The 22,780-nt window shown below is 37.0% G+C and overlaps 1 protein-coding gene across 5 annotated transcripts in view; it reads left to right on the plus strand.

Moving 5' to 3' along the window:
• Positions 1-22,780, plus strand: part of LOC139496210 (ras-related protein Rab-8A-like) — a 40,423-nt gene continuing 17,643 nt past the window's right edge. For 4 of the 5 annotated variants that reach the window (XR_011657563.1, XM_071284686.1, XM_071284688.1 and 1 more), the window contains exons 1-2: positions 11-204; positions 2,827-2,887. Coding sequence is in view for 3 of the 5 variants with exons in the window: in XM_071284686.1 (XP_071140787.1) it covers positions 81-204; positions 2,827-2,887 (185 nt within the window). In the remaining 2 variants the exon portion in view is untranslated. Of the gene's footprint in view, positions 205-2,826; positions 2,888-22,780 lie in introns of all 5 variants that reach the window. The other variant, XR_011657564.1, reaches the window with a different exon arrangement.

Genomic DNA, 22,780 nt, shown 5'->3' on the forward strand with positions numbered 1-22,780 from the left:
AAACCCGGAAGTGCCATTCCGAATACGTCACTCCATTTATGTCAATGAGGGTGTTTCCTGTTAATTTTTAGTTCAACAAGATGGCGAAAACTTACGATTATTTATTTAAACTGTTGTTAATTGGCGATAGTGGTGTTGGAAAGACTTGTGTTTTATTCAGATTTTCCGAAGATGCCTTTAATTCAACATTTATATCAACGATAGGTAAAAGTCTAGAGAAAAACTTCTAATGGTCACTCGGAGTACCTCAATGTTTACCTGTATTTTTTTCAAAACAAAACATAAAACCATTCCTTTTCATCACATTCGTGGTTGCTGCTCATCCCCAAGGCTTATATTCTACTTTCCAATAAGCAGATCCTAGGTTTAGAAAAAGTACAGTAAATTACACAATGACAATACCTTTTCTTAACAATGGCTGAGTGAGTCATCAGTCATCATTGTGAAGAACATGACACAATTATAAAGCATACTTGTACATGTATGTGAGTGACATATTGTCATTGTTTTTTTCAATAAAGATTGTTACTTTTTAACATATGCTTATGAGAACGACCATTTAACTTCTTTCAAGTTTGGGGGTTTTAGGGATTCCAAATTTGATTTAAAATATAATATTGTGATCAAGAGGATAACAACAACAACATGAATTCCCCCCAAGTGTTTAATTTTGAAAAAAAAAATAAAAGAATGATGGTGTTTAAAAACCAGAAAAATATTCGCTCTATGCATAAAAAAGTTTCTGACTCAGACTAAGCTTCCTAAATGTATAAGAAGTTATGTTCTTATCATGCTTATTGCAAAAACATATCATCTAAAGATGAATTGCTAAGTTTTTTGGACAGTAGTGAGTACATGTACTGACATTATACATGTACAAATGTATCATGTGAAAATTTGTTGAAAAAAAATACTGAGTGCATTTTGTAACTTCATTAGTTACATCACTCACCCAAAACAATGTTCCAACTGTTGTTAATGTTTAAAATTTCTGGTTCTAAATGTTTAACTTTTAGGAGAGTCTGGATCTGTTTGCCTTGATTTTATTCATTAGTAGAATGATTATTTTAAGGGAAATTTTTTAAATTATTATTATTTTTTTTTCCTACCGTAATACAAATTTATGTATTAGGGGACTTAGTCCCCTTATTATTAATATATCTAGACAAATCCTTGATATAGAGTACATGTAATATGTAAAATTTCACTGAATATTTATGTTGCATTGCTGCAACCAGTTCATTAATCTTCCAGTGAAAATACAACAATCATTGAGGTCAAAGCCCTCATAAGTTTACCTAATCAGTATTCGAAATAACAATCAACATTCATTGAATATAATTCTGCAAATAATAATAAGCCAATCCTTGCTTCAAAAACAAGCAATTCATTTTACAATATAATTTTTTTTAAATTTTGGGATAGAAATATATATGTCTTTACAACATGTACAAATGACTAAATATTAATAAATATTGACATTTGTATAATCATGTTTATAAAACCTGTAGGTATCATTAAAATTAATATTCTTTTTAATAAAATGGACAAATATTAATCAACCCGCAGAGGACATGGGCAAATGGACTCAAACATCAGACATTTCAAGCTTTCTCTAGATTTTTTTTAAGAATTGTTACTACATGCTGACATGTTAACATGTACATTAAACACATATAAGTTTCTTGTTTGATTACTGGTGTCAATGGTGGCTGTAAAACTTTAAAGTTTTGATAATCAGCTGATTATTGATATTCTAAATTGAAATCGAAATGTAAACATGTTTTTTTGTTTGAATGGTTTTACTCTACTATTTTTTTGGACCCTTATATAGCTTGCTGTTTAATATGCTATTTGGTGTGAGCCAAGGCTCCATGTTGAAGACGGTACCTTTACCTACATGCATAATGGTTTACTTTTATAAATTGTAACTTGGATGGAGAATTGTCTCATTGGCACTCATACCACATCTTCCTATACATGTACCTATATAAATGATTCCCACAAAAAAGATGTAAACATGGAAAAGAGCCTCCTCTGGGATGTAGTAAAATGAGTTAAGAAAACAGACTTTCACAAAATTATTTCACTTATCATGCTTATTCTAATGCAACATTGCTTGTAACATTCAATTTGATTGGATAACTTTATAAATGTTCGTGGCATCAATTGACAATTATTTCACTTATCATGCTTATTGTTCATGTTGTATAGAATATAAAGAAACAAAGCAGTCACATGACACAGTAAACATGCTAAATGAATATAAAAAATGTATATAAAATTGAGAATGGAAATGGGGAATGTGTCAAAGAGACAACAACCCGACCATAGAGCAGACAACAGCAGAAGTTCACCAACACATTTGTACATCATGTACATGTAATAACAGTTATATTGTATCTGTAAGTTTGGAACATTGATACATTTGTATGAATGATGATTGATTATAAGATGATAATACACCATGTACATGTATCAAGTGTATGAAAGATGATAATACATGTATCACATGTATGAAAGATGATAATACATGTATCACGTGTATGAAAGATGATAATACATGTATCACGTGTATGAAAGATGATAATACAGTGTATGAAAGATGATAATACAGTGTATGAAAGATGATAATACATGTATCACGTGTATGAAAGATGATAATACATGTATCATGTGTATGAAAGATGATAATACATGTACATGTATCACGTGTATGAAAGATGATAATACATGTATCACGTGTATGAAAGATGATAATACATGTATCTCGTGTATGAAAGATGATAATACATGTATCATGAGTATGAAATTCTGTCTTTTCAGGTATAGATTTTAAGATTCGAACGATAGAATTAGATGGCAAGAAAATAAAACTACAAATATGGTCAGTATAGTTAATTCTTAGCATTTAGTAATTTTCCTATTCTATTTTTAGTAATGATATCTAGGCTGTCCACCGCTGGGTACATATTGACCTTGAGTTTTTACAGGAATTGGTTTTCTTGAGTCTATATTGCATAAATTCTTCATTACAATGCTGAAAAGATTTGTAGATTCTCATACCTAAATGTTTTTTGGAAGTTTTAGGTTTTTATAAATTTGGGTAGCATCATTTTTACTATTCTTCAGTTATGTCCCTTTATAACTTTATACGATAGACAAGAATGAAGATGGGGCATCATCTGTGTCCCATGGACACATTCCCTATTTATTTAATATAATTAAAAATCAGTAACTAATTATAAAGGTCTATAAACTTCAATGTACTGCTAATAAGGTGGACAAATTCTACATGTTCAAAATTAGTGATTATTTACTAGAAGGGACATGCTTTTTACTAAGAGTTCCAAATGGGTTAAATTGGTCCAAATAAAAAAGATTCTAAAACCAATTGAGACCACACTTAACAAATCCTTAATCATGTTAATAGGTTCATATAGCGCCATGAACTTTTTTGATATTCTGGCAATGTCTTGTGCTCTATATAAAAAATTGAATATATGTTAAAAATGGATGATATTTTAATCTTTCTTAAGAAAAGGTGATTTGAAATTTAAACCACCCATGGATAAAACTTTTCTTGAACTTGTTGAAGGTTAAAAAATTGTGGACTGAAATTTCAGATTTTGAACCAATGTTGGAGTTTATTTTTTGTAAAATAAAATATATAAATATCCTCTTATTTGTGTAAGGCAATAATTGTTTATCCAATGGAACACTTTTAACTACTTTATACAATTATGAATATCGGAACAAAAAAGTCAAGTTGTAACCATTAAGATTTCCAATTAATTTGACATCTGGTCATGTTCATGGATTTTTTTTGTATGGATTGTGATTCTTTTGCCTTATCATAAAATTTGAAAACCCTAACATAAATACTCTAGATCTATTACATGTATTAGTTCATACTTTGAATAAAAAGTTTGGAAACTTCATCCAAAAAGTCCAAAAAAATCAAGTGCAGTTCCCATAAATCATCACTATTTTAGATTCGTTAAATGAACACACATTATGTACAGTACTGTTATTTCTTATTCAAAGAATTCAGTTCAAAGTTCAAATGTAACTGTACACATGGGCGTCAAGTTGGTTACCTATTCCCTATTCCCTATTCGTTACCTATTCCCTATTCCCTATTCGTTGCCTATTCGTTACCTATTCCCTATTCGTTACCTATTCGTTACCTATTCCCTATTCCCTATTCGTTGCCTATTCGTTACCTATTCCCTATTCGTTGCCTATTCGTTACCTATTCCCTATTCCCTATTCGTTGCCTATTCGTTACCTATTCCCTATTCCCTATTCGTTACCTATTCGTTACCTATTCCCTATTCCCTATTCGTTACCTATTCGTTACTGATTTGATTTTTAATATCCTTCCCCCTTTTTAATTATGGCATTGAATAGTTTAATATGGCTGCCGTTACCATGGAAACGGCACAATTGTGAAAAAAATCAGTTTTTGGTTTTTGGTAAACTGTTTGGATATGCTTCAACTCAGAATCATCATATTTTAAAACAATGTAGGTGCCCACTATATACAGGTGTTGGATGATTTTGGCGATCATTGGAACTACTATGTTGCCATGGAAACTACACCAAAATTTTCAAAATTCTAAAAATGCTCAAAACTTCATGAAACTTCACAGTAATGATGAGCAACATTGGAGTTGGAATTTCCAAAATAGGTCTTGTTACCATGGAAACAATGCAAAAAGGTCAAAAATTTCAAAAATAAGAATTTTCAGCAAACTGGATGAAACTTTACAGGAATGGTAACTGGCATAGGCAGAGTTGGATTTTGAAGTTAGAATTTTCAAAATGGCCGCCGTAACCATGGAAACAGCAAAAATATCAAAAATTCAAAATGTTCAAACTTAATGAAACTTTGCAAAAATGTTACTAGACATCTGTAGATGCTCTCTTTGACTTTGGAATTGTCAAAATGGCTGCCGCTCACCTGGTAATAGGGGGAAGGGGTGCCTTCCGTTATTGCTAACAATTACAAATCTAGTTGTTAATAGTCTTACATATGGTAATAGTTCTGAATTGGTTGAGGTAAAATGATCTTTTTATGACCTATTTATATGTGTTTGTGCTCAACCGATCCTTTTACTTCATGTTCGATACGCATTTGTTCCTTACTTGTTTTTTATACGTTCTACCTTTTAACTGCTTTATGTCCATATGTTTGAAGATGGATCTTGGTTCGACGGGATGAAATCACCGTGTTAGCGCTTGCGTAAAAACGAAGATGTGGTATGATTGCCAATGAGACAACACTCCACATTAGACCAAAATGACACAGAAATTATCAACTATAGTTCACTGTACGGCCTTCAACAATGAGCATAGCCCAAACCGTGTAGTCACCTATAAAAGGCCCAGACATGACAACCTCATACAATTCAAACAACAAAACTGACGGCCGTATTTCATATACAAAAATATAAACGGAAATATGTAACACAAAAACAAACGATAACTTCTTAATTTCAGGCTCTTGTCTAGGGACAGGCACATACTTACATAATGTGGTAGAGTTAAACATGTAAGCAGGGTGTACATCGTTTCGGAGCATGCTATTACCTTGTTTAATTCGTTCCATCACTCGCTTATAATTCGCTTATAATACGTGTATCTTACGTTGCACCTTTTAAAACATGATTTTCAATTGTTTTGTTGTCTCTGGTGGAAGATTTGGGCTCTTAGAGGTGATATAACTCTATAAGTGCATTTGTATCCGTTCCAGCGGTCGGATAATACCCTGTTAAATATTCGTTACTAATTCGCTTTTAAAAAGTTTGTTGTACGTTGCACCTTTTAGAAAAGGATTTCCAATTGTGTTCATATCTCTGGTGGTAATAATGTGTTCTTATAGATGAAATACCCCTATAAGCGCATATGTACTCGTTCCAGCGATCGGTTAATACCCTGTTACCTATTCGTTACCTATTCGTTACCTATTCACTTATAGTACGTTTGTTGTACGTTGCACCTTTTAGAAAAGGATTTTCAATTAAATTCATATCTCTGGTGGTAACAATGTGTTCTTAGAGATGAAATGACCCCATTAGAGCGCATGTACCTGTTCCAGCGCTCGGTAAATAACCTGTTACTTATTCGCTTTTAATGTGCGGGGTATACGGTGCACCTTGAAATAAATCGTTTTTTAATTGTGTTCAGGTCTCTGGTGGTAAGAATGTGTTCTTAGAGATGAAATTACCCTATTAGCGCGCATGTACCCGTTCCAGCGCTCGGTTAATACCCTGTTACCTATTCGTTACCTATTCGTTACCTATTCGCTTATAATACATTTTTTTATACGTTGCACCTGTTAGAAAAGGATTTTCAATTATGTCCAGGTCTCAGGTGGTAACAATGTGTTCTTAGAGATGAAATGACCCCATTAGAGCGCATGTACCCGTTCCAGCGCTCGGTAAATAATCTTGTTACCTATTCGTTACCTATTCGCTTTTAATGCGCGGGGTATACGCTGCAACTTGAAATAAATCGTGTTTTAATTGTGTTCATGTCTGGTGGTAACAATGTGTTCTAAGAGATGAAATGACCCTATTAGAGCGCATGTACCCGTTCCAGCGCTCGGTAAATAATCTTGTTACCTATTCGTTACCTATTCGCTTTTAATGCGCGGGGTATACGGTGCACCTTGAAATAAATCGTTTTTTAATTGTGTTCAGGTCTCTGGTGGTAAGAATGTGTTCTTAGAGATGAAATGACCCTATTAGCGCGCATGTACCCGTTCCAGCGCTCGGTTAATACCCTGTTACCTATTCGTTACCTATTCGTTACCTATTCGCTTATAATACATTTTTTTATACGTTGCACCTGTTAGAAAAGAATTTTCAATTATGTCCAGGTCTCAGGTGGTAACAATGTGTTCTTAGAGATGAAATGACCCCATTAGAGCGCATGTACCCGTTCCAGCGCTCGGTAAATAACCTGTTACCTATTCGCTTTTAATGCGCGGGGTATACGGTGCACCTTGAAATAAATCGTTTTTTAATTGTCTTCAGGTCTCTGGTGGTAAGAATGTGTTCTTAGAGATGAAATGACCCTATTAGCGCGCATGTACCCGTTCCAGCGCTCGGTTAATACCCTGTTACCTATTCGTTACCTATTCGTTACCTATTCGCTTATAATACATTTTTTATACGTTTCACCTGTTAGAAAAGGATTTTCAATTATGTCAAGGTCTCAGGTGGTAACAATGTGTTCTTAGAGATGAAATGACCCCATTAGAGCGCATGTACCCGTTCCAGCGCTCGGTAAATAACCTGTTACCTATTCGTTACCTATTCGCTTTTAATGCGCGGGTATACGGTGCACCTTGAAATAAATCGTTTTTTTAATTGTGTTCAGGTCTCTGGTGGTAAATATGTGTTCTTAGAGATGAAATGACCCTATTAGCGCGCATGTACCCGTTCCAGCGCTCGGTTAATACCCGGTTACCTATTCGTTACCTATTCGTTCCCTATTCGCTTATAATACATTTTTTATACGTTTCACCTGTTAGAAAAGGATTTTCAATTATGTCCATGTCTCAGGTGGTAACAATGTGTTCTTAGAGATGAAATTACCCTATTAGCGCTCATGTACCTGTTCCAGTGCTCGGTAAATAATCTTGTTACCTATTCGTTACCTATTCGCTTTTAATGCGCGGGGTATACGCTGCAACTTGAAATAAATCGTGTTTTAATTGTGTTCATGTCTGGTGGTAACAATGTGTTCTTAGAGATGAAATGACCCTATTAGAGCGCATGTACCCGTTCCAGCGCTCGGTAAATAACCTGTTACCTATTCGTTACTTATTCGCTTTTAATGCGCGGGGTATACGGTGCACCTTGAAATAAATCGTTTTTTAATTGTGTTCAGGTCTCTGGTGGTAAGAATGTGTTCTTAGAGATGAAATGACCCTATTAGCGCGCATGTACCCGTTCCAGCGCTCGGTTAATACCCTGTTACCTATTCGTTACCTATTCGTTACCTATTCGCTTATAATACATTTTTTTATACGTTGCACCTGTTAGAAAAGGATTTTCAATTATGTCCAGGTCTCAGGTGGTAACAATGTGTTCTTAGAGATGAAATAACCCCATTAGAGCGCATGTACCCGTTCCAGCGCTCGGTAAATAACCTGTTACCTATTCGTTACCTATTCACATTTAATGCGCGGGGTATACGGTGCACCTTGAAATAAATCATTTTTTAATTGTGTTCAGGTCTCTGGTGGTAAGAATGTGTTCTTAGAGATGAAATGACCCTATTAGCGCGCATGTACCCGTTCCAGCGCTCGGTTAATACCCTGTTACCTATTCGTTACCTATTCGTTACCTATTCGCTTATAATACATTTTTTTATACGTTTTACCTGTTAGAAAAGGATTTTCAATTATGTCCATGTCTCAGGTGGTAACAATGTGTTCTTAGAGATGAAAAAACCCTATTAGCGCTCTTTTAACCGTTCCAGTGCTCGGTAAATAATCTTGTTACCTATTCGTTACCTATTCGCTTTTAATGCGCGGGGTATACGCTGCAACTTGAAATAAATCGTGTTTTAATTGTGTTCATGTCTGGTGGTAACAATGTGTTCTTAGAGATGAAATGACCCTATTAGAGCGCATGTACCCGTTCCAGCGCTCGGTAAATAACCTGTTACCTATTCGTTACTTATTCGCTTTTAATGCGCGGGGTATACGGTGCACCTTGAAATAAATCGTTTTTTAATTGTGTTCAGGACTCTGGTGGTAAGAATGTGTTCTTAGAGATGAAATTACCCTATTAGCGCGCATGTACCCGTTCCAGCGCTCGGTTAATACCCTGTGACCTATTCGCTTATAATACATTTTTTTATACGTTGCACCTGTTACAAAAGGATTTTCAATTATGTCCAGGTCTCAGGTGGTAACAATGTGTTCTTAGAGATGAAATGACCCTATTAGCGCGCATGTACCGGTTCCAGCGCTCGGTTAATACCCTGTTACCTATTCGTTACCTATTCACTTATAATACATTTGTTGTACGTTGCACCTTTTAGAAAAGGATTTTCAATTGTGTCCATGTCTCTGGTGGTAACAATGTGTTCTAAGAGATGAAATGACCCTATTAGCGCGCATATACCCGTTCCAGCGCTCGATTAATACCCTGTTACCTATTCGTTACCTATTCACTTATAATACGTTTGTTGTACGTTGCACTTTTTAGAAAATGATTTTCAATTGTGTCCATGTCTCTGGTGGTAACAATGTGTTCTAAGAGATGAAATGACCCTATTAGCGCGCATATACCCGTTCCAGCGCTCGGTTAATACCCTGTTACCTATTCGTTACCTATTCACTTATAATACGTTTGTTGTACGTTGCACTTTTTAGAAAATGATTTTCAATTGTGTTCATGTCTCTGGTGGTAACAATGTGTTCTAAGAGATGAAATGATCCTATTAGCGCATATGTACCCGTTCCAGCGCTCGGTAAATACCCTGTTACCTATTCGTTACTTATTCGCTTTAAATACGTTTGTTGTACGTTGCACTTTTTAGAAAATGATTTTCAATTGTGTTCATGTCTCTGGTGGTAACAATGTGTTCTAAGAGATGAAATGATCCTATTAGCGCATATGTACCTGTTCCAGCGCTCGGTAAATACCCTGTTACCTATTCGTTACTTATTCGCTTTAAATACGTTTGTTGTACGTTGCTCCTTTTGGAAAGGGATTTTCACCTGTGTTCATGTCTGGTGGTAACAATGTGTTCTTAGAGATGTAATGACCCTATTAGAGCGCATGTACCCGTTCCAGCGCTCGGTAAATAACCTGTTACCTATTCGTTACTTATTCGCTTTTAATGCGCGGGGTATACGGTGCACCTTGAAATAAATCGTTTTTTAATTGTGTTCAGGACTCTGGTGGTAAGAATGTGTTCTTAGAGATGAAATTACCCTATTAGCGCGCATGTACCCGTTCCAGCGCTCGGTTAATACCCTGTTACCTATTCGCTTATAATACATTTTTTTATACGTTGCACCTGTTACAAAAGGATTTTCAATTATGTCCAGGTCTCAGGTGGTAACAATGTGTTCTTAGAGATGAAATGACCCTATTAGCGCGCATGTACCGGTTCCAGCGCTCGGTTAATACCCTGTTACCTATTCGTTACCTATTCACTTATAATACATTTGTTGTACGTTGCACCTTTTAGAAAAGGATTTTCAATTGTGTCCATGTCTCTGGTGGTAACAATGTGTTCTAAGAGATGAAATGACCCTATTAGCGCGCATATACCCGTTCCAGCGCTCGGTTAATACCCTGTTACCTATTCGTTACCTATTCACTTATAATACGTTTGTTGTACGTTGCACTTTTTAGAAAATGTTTTTCAATTGTGTCCATGTCTCTGGTGGTAACAATTTGTTCTAAGAGATGAAATGACCCTATTAGCGCGCATATACCCGTTCCAGCGCTCGGTTAATACCCTGTTACCTATTCGTTACCTATTCACTTATAATACATTTGTTGTACGTTGCACTTTTTAGAAAATGATTTTCAATTGTGTTCATGTCTCTGGTGGTAACAATGTGTTCTAAGAGATGAAATGATCCTATTAGCGCATATGTACCCGTTCCAGCGCTCGGTAAATACCCTGTTACCTATTCGTTACTTATTCGCTTTAAATACGTTTGTTGTACGTTGCACTTTTTAGAAAATGATTTTCAATTGTGTTCATGTCTCTGGTGGTAACAATGTGTTCTAAGAGATGAAATGATCCTATTAGCGCATATGTACCCGTTCCAGCGCTCGGTAAATACCATGTTACCTATTCGTTACTTTTTCGCTTTAAATACGTTTGTTGTACGTTGCTCCTTTTGGAAAGGGATTTTCACCTGTGTTCATGTCTCTGGTGGTAACAATGTGTAATTAGAGATGAAATGACCCTATTAGCGTGCATATACCCGTTCAAGCGCTCGGTTAATACCCTGTTACCTTTTCGTTACCTATTCGTTACCTATTCGTTACTTATTCGCTTATAATACGTTTGTTGTACGTTGCACCTTTTAGAAAAAGATTTTCATTTGTGTTCATGTCTCTGGTGGTAACAATGTGTTCTTAGAGATGAAATAACCCTTTTAGCGCGTATGTACCCGTTCCAGCGCTCGGCTTATACCTTGTTACCTATTCGTTACTTCTTATTTCAAGGTGCAACGCATAGCACGCGTATTTAAAGCGAATAAGGAACGAACAAGTAACAGGGTATCAGTCGAGCGCTGAAACGGGTACACATGTTCGATTAAGGTTATTTCACCTCTAAAAACCGACAGTTACCACCAGAGACACAAAAATATTTCTTTTTAAAGTACAACGCATTACACACGTTTTAAAAGCGAATAAGGAACGAATAAGTTACAGGGTATCACTGAGCGGTGAAATGGGTACATATGCGCTGATAGGGTTTTTTCAACTCAGATCAGAGAACACATAATTACCACCAGAGACGTGAAAGCAATCGATAATCGATTTATTTCAAGGTGCAACGTATACCTAGCGTATTTAAAGCGAATAAGGAACGAATAAGTAACAGGGTATCAGTCGAGCGCTGAAACGGGTACATATGTTCTATTATTTCACCTCTAAAAACCGACAGTTACCACCAAAGACACAAACGTATTTCTTTTTTTAAAGTGCAACGCATAACACACGTTTTATTTTTTAATTTAAACATATTTATTTATAGTGGATTGGGAAACAAGTTTTGCAACTTATATTTACCCCTTTCCACTTTTCGGATGTGAGTGCTGCCTTGTAGCGGCATCAGCCTACTCTTTAATCTACAAGGGTGTCTTCAACGTGCAAGAGATATGGCTCTCTCTTAACACGGGTCAGCCATTTATAGTCCCCTTCCGACGGACTATCATCGTTTCCTGAAGACCATAGTCGCAAATGTTGTCAAGAGAAGCCGAAAATTAAGTTCCTGAAATTTTCATCCCAAACGGGAATCGAACCAGGAACCATTGTGTTAGTAGTCCGATGCACTAACCGCTACAACACATTTTATAAGCGAATAAGAAACGAATAAGTAACAGGGTATCAGTGTTGCGCTGAAACGGGTACATATGCGCTAATAGGGTTTTTTCACTTCAGAGAACACACAATTACCGCCAGAGACATGAAAGCAATAGATAATCGATTTATTCCAAGGTGCAACGTATACCACGCGTATTAAAAGCGAATAAGGAACGAATAAATAACAGGGTATTAACTGGGCGCTGGAACGGGTACATACACGCTAATAGGGTCATTTCATCTCTAAGAACACATTATTGCCACCAGTGACATGAACACAATTGAAAATCCTTTTCTAAAAGGTGCAACGTACAACAAACGTATTTAAAGCTAATAACGTAATAAGTAACGAATAGGTAACGAATAGGTAAGGAATAGGTAACAGGGTATTAACTGAGCGCTGGAACGGGTACATAAGCGCTAATAGGGTCATTTCATCTCTAAGAACACATTGTTACCACCAGAGACATGAACACAAGTGAAAATCCTTTTCTAAAAGGTGCAACGTACAACAAACGTATTATAAGTGAATAGGCAACGAATAGGTAACAAATAGGTAACAGGGTATTAACCGAGCGCTGGAACGGGTGCATGTGCGCTAATAGGGTCATTTCATCTCTAAGAACACATTGTTACCACCAGAGACATGGACACAATTGAAAATCCTTTTCTAAAAGGTGCAACGTACAACAAACGTATTATAAGTGAATAGGTAAGGAATAGGTAACAGGGTATTAACTGAGCGCTGGAACGGGTACATGCGCGCTAATAGGGTAATTTCATCTCTAAGAACACATTCTTACCACCAGAGACCTGAACACAATTAAAAAACGATTTATTTCAAGGTGCACCGTATACCCCGCGCATTAAAAGCGAATAAGTAACGAATAGGTAACAGGTTATTTACCGAGCGCTGGAACGGGTACATGCGCTCTAATAGGGTCATTTCATCTCTAAGAACACATTGTTACCACCAGACATGAACACAATTAAAACACGATTTATTTCAAGTTGCAGCGTATACCCCGCGCATTAAAAGCGAATAGGTAACGAATAGGTAACAAGATTATTTACCGAGCACTGGAACGGGTACATGAGAGCTAATAGGGTAATTTCATCTCTAAGAACACATTGTTACCACCTGAGACATGGACATAATTGAAAATCCTTTTCTAACAGGTGAAACGTATAAAAAAATGTATTATAAGCGAATAGGAAACGAATAGGTAACAGGGTATTAACCGAGCGCTGGAACGGGTACATGCGCGCTAATAGGGTCATTTCATCTCTAAGAACACATTCTTACCACCAGAGACCTGAACACAATTAAAAAACGATTTATTTCAAGGTGCGACGTATACCCCGCGCATTAAAAGCGAATAGGTAACGAATAGGTAACAGGTTATTTACCGAGCGCTGGAACGGGTACATGCGCTCTAATGGGGTCATTTCATCTCTAAGAACACATTGCTACCACCTGAGACCTGGACATAATTGAAAATCCTTTTCTAACAGGTGCAACGTATAAAAAAATGTATTATCAGCGAATAGGTAACGAATAGGTAACGAATAGGTAACAGGGTATTAACCGAGCGCTGGAACGGGTACATGCGCGCTAATAGGGTAATTTCATCTCTAAGAACACATTCTTACCACCAGAGACCTGAACACAATTAAAAAACGATTTATTTCAAGGTGCACCGTATACCCCGCGCATTAAAAGCGAATAAGTAACGAATAGGTAACAGGTTATTTACCGAGCGCTGGAACGGGTACATGCGCTCTAATAGGGTCATTTCATCTCTAAGAACACATTGTTACCACCAGACATGAACACAATTAAAACACGATTTATTTCAATTTGCAGCGTATACCCCGCGCATTAAAAGCGAATAGGTAACGAATAGGTAACAAGATTATTTACCGAGCACTGGAACGGGTACATGAGCGCTAATAGGGTAATTTCATCTCTAAGAACACATTGTTACCACCTGAGACATGGACATAATTGAAAATCCTTTTCTAACAGGTGAAACGTATAAAAAATGTATTATAAGCGAATAGGTAACGAATAGGTAACGAATAGGTAACAGGGTATTAACCGAGCGCTAGAACGGGTACATGCGCGCTAACAGGGTCATTTCATCTCTTAGAACACATTCTTACCACCAGAGACCTGAACACAATTAAAAAACGATTTATTTCTTGTGCACCGTATACCCCGCGCATTAAAAGCGAATAGGTAACGAATAGGTAACAGGTTATTTACCGAGCGCTGGAACGGGTACATGCGCTCTAATGGGGTCATTTCATCTCTAAGAACACATTGTTACCACCTGAGACCTGGACATAATTGAAAATCCTTTTCTAATAGGTGCAACGTATAAAAAATCGTATTATAAGCGAATAGGTAACGAATAGGTAACGAATAGGTAACAGGGTATTAACCGAGCGCTGGAACGGGTACATGCGCGCTAATAGGGTAATTTCATCTCTAAGAACACATTCTTACCACCAGGGACCTGAACACAATTAAAAAACGATTTATTTCAAGGTGCACCATATACCCAGCGCATTAAAAGCGAATAAGTAACGAATAGGTAACAGGTTATTTACCGAGCGCTGGAACGGGTACATGCGCTCTAATAGGGTCATTTCATCTCTAAGAACACATTGTTACCACCAGACATGAACACAATTAAAACACGATTTATTTCAAGTTGCAGCGTATACCCCGCGCATTAAAAGCGAATAGGTAACGAATAGGTAACAAGATTATTTACCGAGCACTGGAACGGGTACATGAGCGCTAATAGGGTAATTTCATCTCTAAGAACACATTGTTACCACCTGAGACATGGACATAATTGAAAATCCTTTTCTAACAGGTGAAACGTATAAAAAAATGTATTATAAGCGAATAGGTAACGAATAGGTAACAGGGTATTAACCGAGCGCTGGAACGGGTACATGCGCGCTAATAGGGTCATTTCATCTCTAAGAACACATTCTTACAACCAGAGACCTGAACACAATTAAAAAACGATTTATTTCAAGGTGCGACGTATAACCCGCGCATTAAAAGCGAATAGGTAACGAATAGGTAACAGGTTATTTACCGAGCGCTGGAACGGGTACATGCGCTCTAATGGGGTCATTTCATCTCTAAGAACACATTGTTACCACCTGAGACCTGGACATAATTGAAAATCCTTTTCTAACAGGTGCAACGTATAATAAAATGTATTATAAGCGAATAGGTAACGAATAGGTAACGAATAGGTAACAGGGTATTAACCGAGCGCTGGAACGGGTACATGCGCGCTAATAGGGTAATTTCATCTCTAAGAACACATTCTTACCACCAGAGACCTGAACACAATTAAAAAACGATTTATTTCAAGGTGCACCGTATACCCCGCGCATTAAAAGCGAATAAGTAACGAATAGGTAACAGGTTATTTACCGAGCGCTGGAACGGGTACATGCGCTCTTATAGGGTCATTTCATCTCTAAGAACACATTGTTACCACCAGACATGAACACAATTAAAACACGATTTTTTTCAATTTGCAGCGTATACCCCGCGCATTAAAAGCGAATAGGTAACGAATAGGTAACAAGATTATTTACCGAGCACTGGAACGGGTACATGAGCGCTAATAGGGTAATTTCATCTCTAATAACACATTGTTACCACCTGAGACATGGACATAATTGAAAATCCTTTTCTAACAGGTGAAACGTATAAAAAATGTTTTATAAGCGAATAGGTAACGAATAGGTAACGAATAGGTAACAGGGTATTAACCGAGCGCTAGAACGGGTACTTGCGCGCTAATAGGGTCATTTCATCTCTAAGAACACATTCTTACCACCAGAGACCTGAACACAATTAAAAAACGATTTATTTCAAGGTGCACCGTATACCCCGCGCATTAAAAGCGAATAGGTAACGAATAGGTAACAGGTTATTTACCGAGCGCTGGAACGGGTACATGCGCTCTAATGGGGTCATTTCATCTCTAAGAACACATTGTTACCACCTGAGACCTGGACATAATTGAAAATCCTTTTCTAACAGGTGAAACGTATAAAAAATGTATTATAAGCGAATAGGTAACGAATAGGTAACGAATAGGTAACAGGGTATTAACTGAGCGCTAGAACGGGTACATGCGCGCTAACAGGGTCATTTCATCTCTTAGAACACATTCTTACCACCAGAGACCTGAACACAATTAAAAAACGATTTATTTCTTGTGCACCGTATACCCCGCGCATTAAAAGCGAATAGGTAACGAATAGGTAACAGGTTATTTACCGAGCGCTGGAACGGGTACATGCGCTCTAATGGGGTCATTTCATCTCTAAGAACACATTGTTACCACCTGAGACCTGGACATAATTGAAAATCCTTTTCTAATAGGTGCAACGTATAAAAAATCGTATTATAAGCGAATAGGTAACGAATAGGTAACGAATAGGTAACAGGGTATTAACCGAGCGCTGGAACGGGTACATGCGCGCTAATAGGGTAATTTCATCTCTAAGAACACATTCTTACCACCAGGGACCTGAACACAATTAAAAAACGATTTATTTCAAGGTGCACCGTATACCCCGCGCATTAAAAGCGAATAAGTAACGAATAGGTAACAGGTTATTTACCGAGCGCTGGAACGGGTACATGCGCTCTAATAGGGTCATTTCATCTCTAAGAACACATTGTTACCACCAGACATGAACACAATTAAAACACGATTTATTTCAAGTTGCAGCGTATACCCCGCGCATTAAAAGCGAATAGGTAACGAATAGGTACCAAGATTATTTACCGAGCACTGGAACGGGTACATGAGCGCTAATAGGGTAATTTCATCTCTAAGAACACATTGTTACCACCTGAGACATGGACATAATTGAAAATCCTTTTCTAACAGGTGAAACGTATAAAAAAATGTATTATAAGCGAATAGGTAACGAATAGGTAACAGGGTATTAACCGAGCGCTGGAACGGGTACATGCGCGCTAATAGGGTCATTTCATCTCTAAGAACACATTCTTACAACCAGAGACCTGAACACAATTAAAAAACGATTTATTTCAAGGTGCGACGTATACCCCGCGCATTAAAAGCGAATAGGTAACGAATAGGTAACAGGTTATTTACCGAGCGCTGGAACGGGTACATGCGCTCTAATGGGGTCATTTCATCTCTAAGAACACATTGTTACCACCTGAGACCTGGACATAATTGAAAATCCTTTTCTAACAGGTGCAACGTATAATAAAATGTATTATAAGCGAATAGGTAACGAATAGGTAACGAATAGGTAACAGGGTATTAACCGAGCGCTGGAACGGGTACATGCGCGCTAATAGGGTAATTTCATCTCTAAGAACACATTCTTACCACCAGAGACCTGAACACAATTAAAAAACGATTTATTTCAAGGTGCACCGTATACCCCGCGCATTAAAAGCGAATAAGTAACGAATAGGTAACAGGTTATTTACCGAGCGCTGGAACGGGTACATGCGCTCTAATAGGGTCATTTCATCTCTAAGAACACATTGTTACCACCAGACATGAACACAATTAAAACACGATTTTTTTCAATTTGCAGCGTATACCCCGCGCATTGAAAGCGAATAGGTAACGAATAGGTAACAAGATTATTTACCGAGCACTGGAACGGGTACATGAGCGCTAATAGGGTAATTTCATCTCTAATAACACATTGTTACCACCTGAGACATGGACATAATTGAAAATCCTTTTCTAACAGGTGAAACGTATAAAAAATGTATTATAAGCGAATAGGTAACGAATAGGTAACGAATAGGTAACAGGGTATTAACCGAGCGCTAGAACGGGTACATGCGCGCTAATAGGGTCATTTCATCTCTAAGAACACATTCTTACCACCAGAGACCTGAACACAATTAAAAAACGATTTATTTCAAGGTGCACCGTATACCCCGCGCATTAAAAGCGAATAAGTAACGAATAGGTAACAGGTTATTTACCGAGCGCTGGAACGGGTACATGCGCTCTAATGGGGTCATTTCATCTCTTAGAACACATTGTTACCACCTGAGACCTGGACATAATTGAAAATCCTTTTCTAATAGGTGCAACGTATAAAAAATCGTATTATAAGCGAATAGGTAACGAATAGGTAACGAATAGGTAACAGGGTATTAACCGAGCGCTGGAACGGGTACATGCGCGCTAATAGGGTAATTTCATCTCTAAGAACACATTCTTACCACCAGAGACCTGAACACAATTAAAAAACGATTTATTTCAAGGTGCACCGTATACCCCGCGCATTAAAAGCGAATAAGTAACGAATAGGTAACAGGTTATTTACCGAGCGCTGGAACGGGTACATGCGCTCTAATAGGGTCATTTCATCTCTAAGAACACATTGTTACCACCTGAGACATGGACATAATTGAAAATCCTTTTCTAACAGGTGAAACGTATAAAAAATGTATTATAAGCGAATAGGTAACGAATAGGTAACGAATAGGTAACAGGGTATTAACCGAGCGCTAGAACGGGTACATGCGCGCTAATAGGGTCATTTCATCTCTAAGAACACATTCTTACCACCAGAGACCTGAACACAATTAAAAAACGATTTATTTCAAGGTGCACCGTATACCCCGCGCATTAAAAGCGAATAAGTAACGAATAGGTAACAGGTTATTTACCGAGCGCTGGAACGGGTACATGCGCTCTAATGGGGTCATTTCATCTCTAAGAACACATTGTTACCACCTGAGACCTGGACATAATTGAAAATCCTTTTCTAATAGGTGCAACGTATAAAAAATCGTATTATAAGCGAATAGGTAACGAATAGGTAACGAATAGGTAACAGGGTATTAACCGAGCGCTGGAACGGGTACATGCGCGCTAATAGGGTAATTTCATCTCTAAGAACACATTCTTACCACCAGAGACCTGAACACAATTAAAAAACGATTTATTTCAAGGTGCACCGTATACCCCACGCATTAAAAGCGAATAAGTAACGAATAGGTAACAGGTTATTTACCGAGCGCTGGAACGGGTACATGCGCTCTAATAGGGTCATTTCATCTCTAAGAACACATTGTTACCACCAGACATGAACACAATTAAAACACGATTTATTTTCAAGTTGCAGCGTATACCCCGCGCATTAAAAGCGAATAGGTAACGAATAGGTAACAAGATTATTTACCGAGCACTGGAACGGGTACATGAGCGCTAATAGGGTAATTTCATCTCTAAGAACACATTGTTACCACCTGAGACATGGACATAATTGAAAATCCTTTTCTAACAGGTGAAACGTATAAAAAAATGTATTATAAGCGAATAGGTAACGAATAGGTAACAGGGTATTAACCGAGCGCTGGAACGGGTACATGCGCGCTAATAGGGTCATTTCATCTCTAAGAACACATTCTTACCACCAGAGACCTGAACACAATTAAAAAACGATTTATTTCAAGGTGCGATGTATACCCCGCGCATTAAAAGCGAATAGGTAACGAATAGGTAACAGGTTATTTACCGAGCGCTGGAACGGGTACATGCGCTCTAATGGGGTCATTTCATCTCTAAGAACACATTGTTACCACCTGAGACCTGGACATAATTGAAAATCCTTTTCTAACAGGTGCAACGTATAAAAAAATGTATTATAAGCGAATAGGTAACGAATAGGTAACGAATAAGTAACAGGGTATTAACCGAGCGCTGGAACGGGTACATGCGCGCTAATAGGGTAATTTCATTTCTAAGAACACATTCTTACCACAAGAGACCTGAACACAATTAAAAAACGATTTATTTCAAGGTGCACCGTATACCCCGCACATTAAAAGCGAATAAGTAACAGGTTATTTATCGAGCGCTGGAACGGGTACATGCGCTCTAATGGGGTCATTTCATCTCTAAGAACACATTGTTACCACCAGAGATATGAATTTAATTGAAAATCCTTTTCTAAAAGGTGCAACGTACAACAAACGTACTATAAGTGAATAGGTAACGAATAGGTAACGAATAGGTAACAGGGTATTAACCGATCGCTGGAACGAGTACATATGCGCTTATAGGGGTATTTCATCTATAAGAACACATTATTACCACCAGAGATATGAACACAATTGGAAATCCTTTTCTAAAAGGTGCAACGTACAACAAACTTTTTAAAAGCGAATTAGTAACGAATATTTAACAGGGTATTATCCGACCGCTGGAACGGATACAAATGCACTTATAGAGTTATATCACCTTTAAGAGCCCAAATCTTCCACCAGAGACAACAAAACAATTGAAAATCATGTTTTAAAAGGTGCAACGTAAGATACACGTATTATAAGCGAATTATAAGCGAGTGATGGAACGAATTAAACAAGGTAATAGCATGCTCCGAAACGATGTACACCCTGCTTACATGTTTAACTCTACCACATTATGTAAGTATGTGCCTGTCCCTAGACAAGAGCCTGAAATTAAGTAGTTATCGTTTGTTTTTGTGTTACATATTTCCGTTTATATTTTTGTATATGAAATACGGCCGTCAGTTTTGTTGTTTGAATTGTATGAGGTTGTCATGTCTGGGCCTTTTATAGGTGACTACACGGTTTGGGCTATGCTCATTGTTGAAGGCCGTACAGTGAACTATAGTTGATAATTTCTGTGTCATTTTGGTCTAATGTGGAGTGTTGTCTCATTGGCAATCATACCACATCTTCGTTTTTACGCAAGCGCTAACACGGTGATTTCATCCCGTCGAACCAAGATCCATCTTCAAACATACGGACATAAAGCAGTTAAAAGGTAGAACGTATAAAAAACAAGTAAGGAACAAATGCGTATCGAACATGAAGTAAAAGGATCGGTTGAGCACAAACACATATAAATAGGTCATAAAAAGATCATTTTACCTCAACCAATTCAGAACTATTACCATATGTAAGACTATTAACAACTAGATTTGTAATTGTTAGCAATAACGGAAGGCACCCCTTCCCCCTATTACCAGGTGAGCGGCAGCCGTTTTGACAATTCCAAAGTCAAAGAGAGCATCTACAGATGTCTAGTAACATTTTTGCAAAGTTTCATTAAGTTTGAACATTTTGAATTTTTTATATTTTTGCTGTTTCCATGGTTACGGCGGCCATTTTGAAAATTCTAACTTCAAAATCCAACTCTGCCTATGCCAGTTACCATTCCTGTAAAGTTTCATCCAGTTTGCTGAAAATTCTTATTTTTGAAATTTTTGACCTTTTTGCATTGTTTCCATGGTAACAAGACCTATTTTGGAAATTCCAACTCCAATGTTGCTCATCATTACTGTGAAGTTTCATGAAGTTTTGAGCATTTTTAGAATTTTGAAAATTTTGGTGTTGTTTCCATGGCAACATAGTAGTTCCAATGATCGCCAAAATCATCCAACACCTGTATATAGTGGGCACCTACATTGTTTTAAAATATGATGATTCTGAGTTGAAGCATATCCAAACAGTTTACCAAAAACCAAAAACTGATTTTTTTCACAATTGTGCCGTTTCCATGGTAACGGCAGCCATATTAAACTATTCCATGCCATAATTAAAAAGGGGGAAGGATATTAAAAATCAAATCAGTAACGAATAGGTAACGAATAGGGAATAGGGAATAGGTAACGAATAGGTAACGAATAGGGAATAGGGAATAGGTAACGAATAGGGAATAGGAAATAGGTAACGAATAGGCAACGAATAGGGAATAGGGAATAGGTAACGAATAGGCAACGAATAGGGAATAGGGAATAGGTAACGAATAGGTAACGAATAGGGAATAGGGAATAGGTAACGAATAGGCAACGAATAGGGAATAGGGAATAGGTAACGAATAGGGAATAGGGAATAGGTAACCAACTTGACGCCCATACTGTACACACCATTTTTTTTTATGACTACAGACTATCTACATTATCATTGATTATCTACTGGTATCTAAAAGTTGATGAAATTCTAAAAAATGAAATCTAATGCATTTTAGTCATTTGTTAGTTATACCCGGTGAATGTTATTTTTGAAAAAGTACAATGAATTAAGGAAAAAATAGAACCTGAGTCCTATAGCTATTGGCAATTAAAATAAGTCATTTTACAAAAAACTTTGAACAATTATATTACAAAGCACATGATTGATAGTGTAGGCAGATACAAAGTGCAAATTAAAAAAATATACAGTGAAACCTGGCTAAACCGAATCCTGCATAAAGCAAAAACCTGTATAAACCAAACATGTTCTTAAACACTGTCATATCAAATTGTATGCAGTGTGAACCTGATAAAAAACGAACTTTGGTCAAATCTGAACAAAATCTGAAGTGCGAAGAGTTTTGGATTAAACAGGTTTCACTGTACAAAGTAAAGTTGGTGATATGATTTAAATCACTCATTATTTATGATGATACATATAGAATTAAGGAAGTTATAATGAACTGAAGAAGTTGTTTGATGATCTACAGTCAAAACAAGGAAGAATTAAATACTTATATTGACTTAGACTTTTTATATTACATATTTTATGTTTGTTTTTACCTTATGATGAAATTAAAATAAGAAATTTAACCGATTTAAGATATAAATAATTTGTATCTGTTGAACAAGCTTTACAATGAAGAATGTGTTATGTC

This window comes from Mytilus edulis, chromosome 11 (assembly GCF_963676685.1).
Source record: "Mytilus edulis chromosome 11, xbMytEdul2.2, whole genome shotgun sequence".
NCBI classification, from domain to species: Eukaryota; Metazoa; Mollusca; class Bivalvia; order Mytilida; family Mytilidae; genus Mytilus; species Mytilus edulis.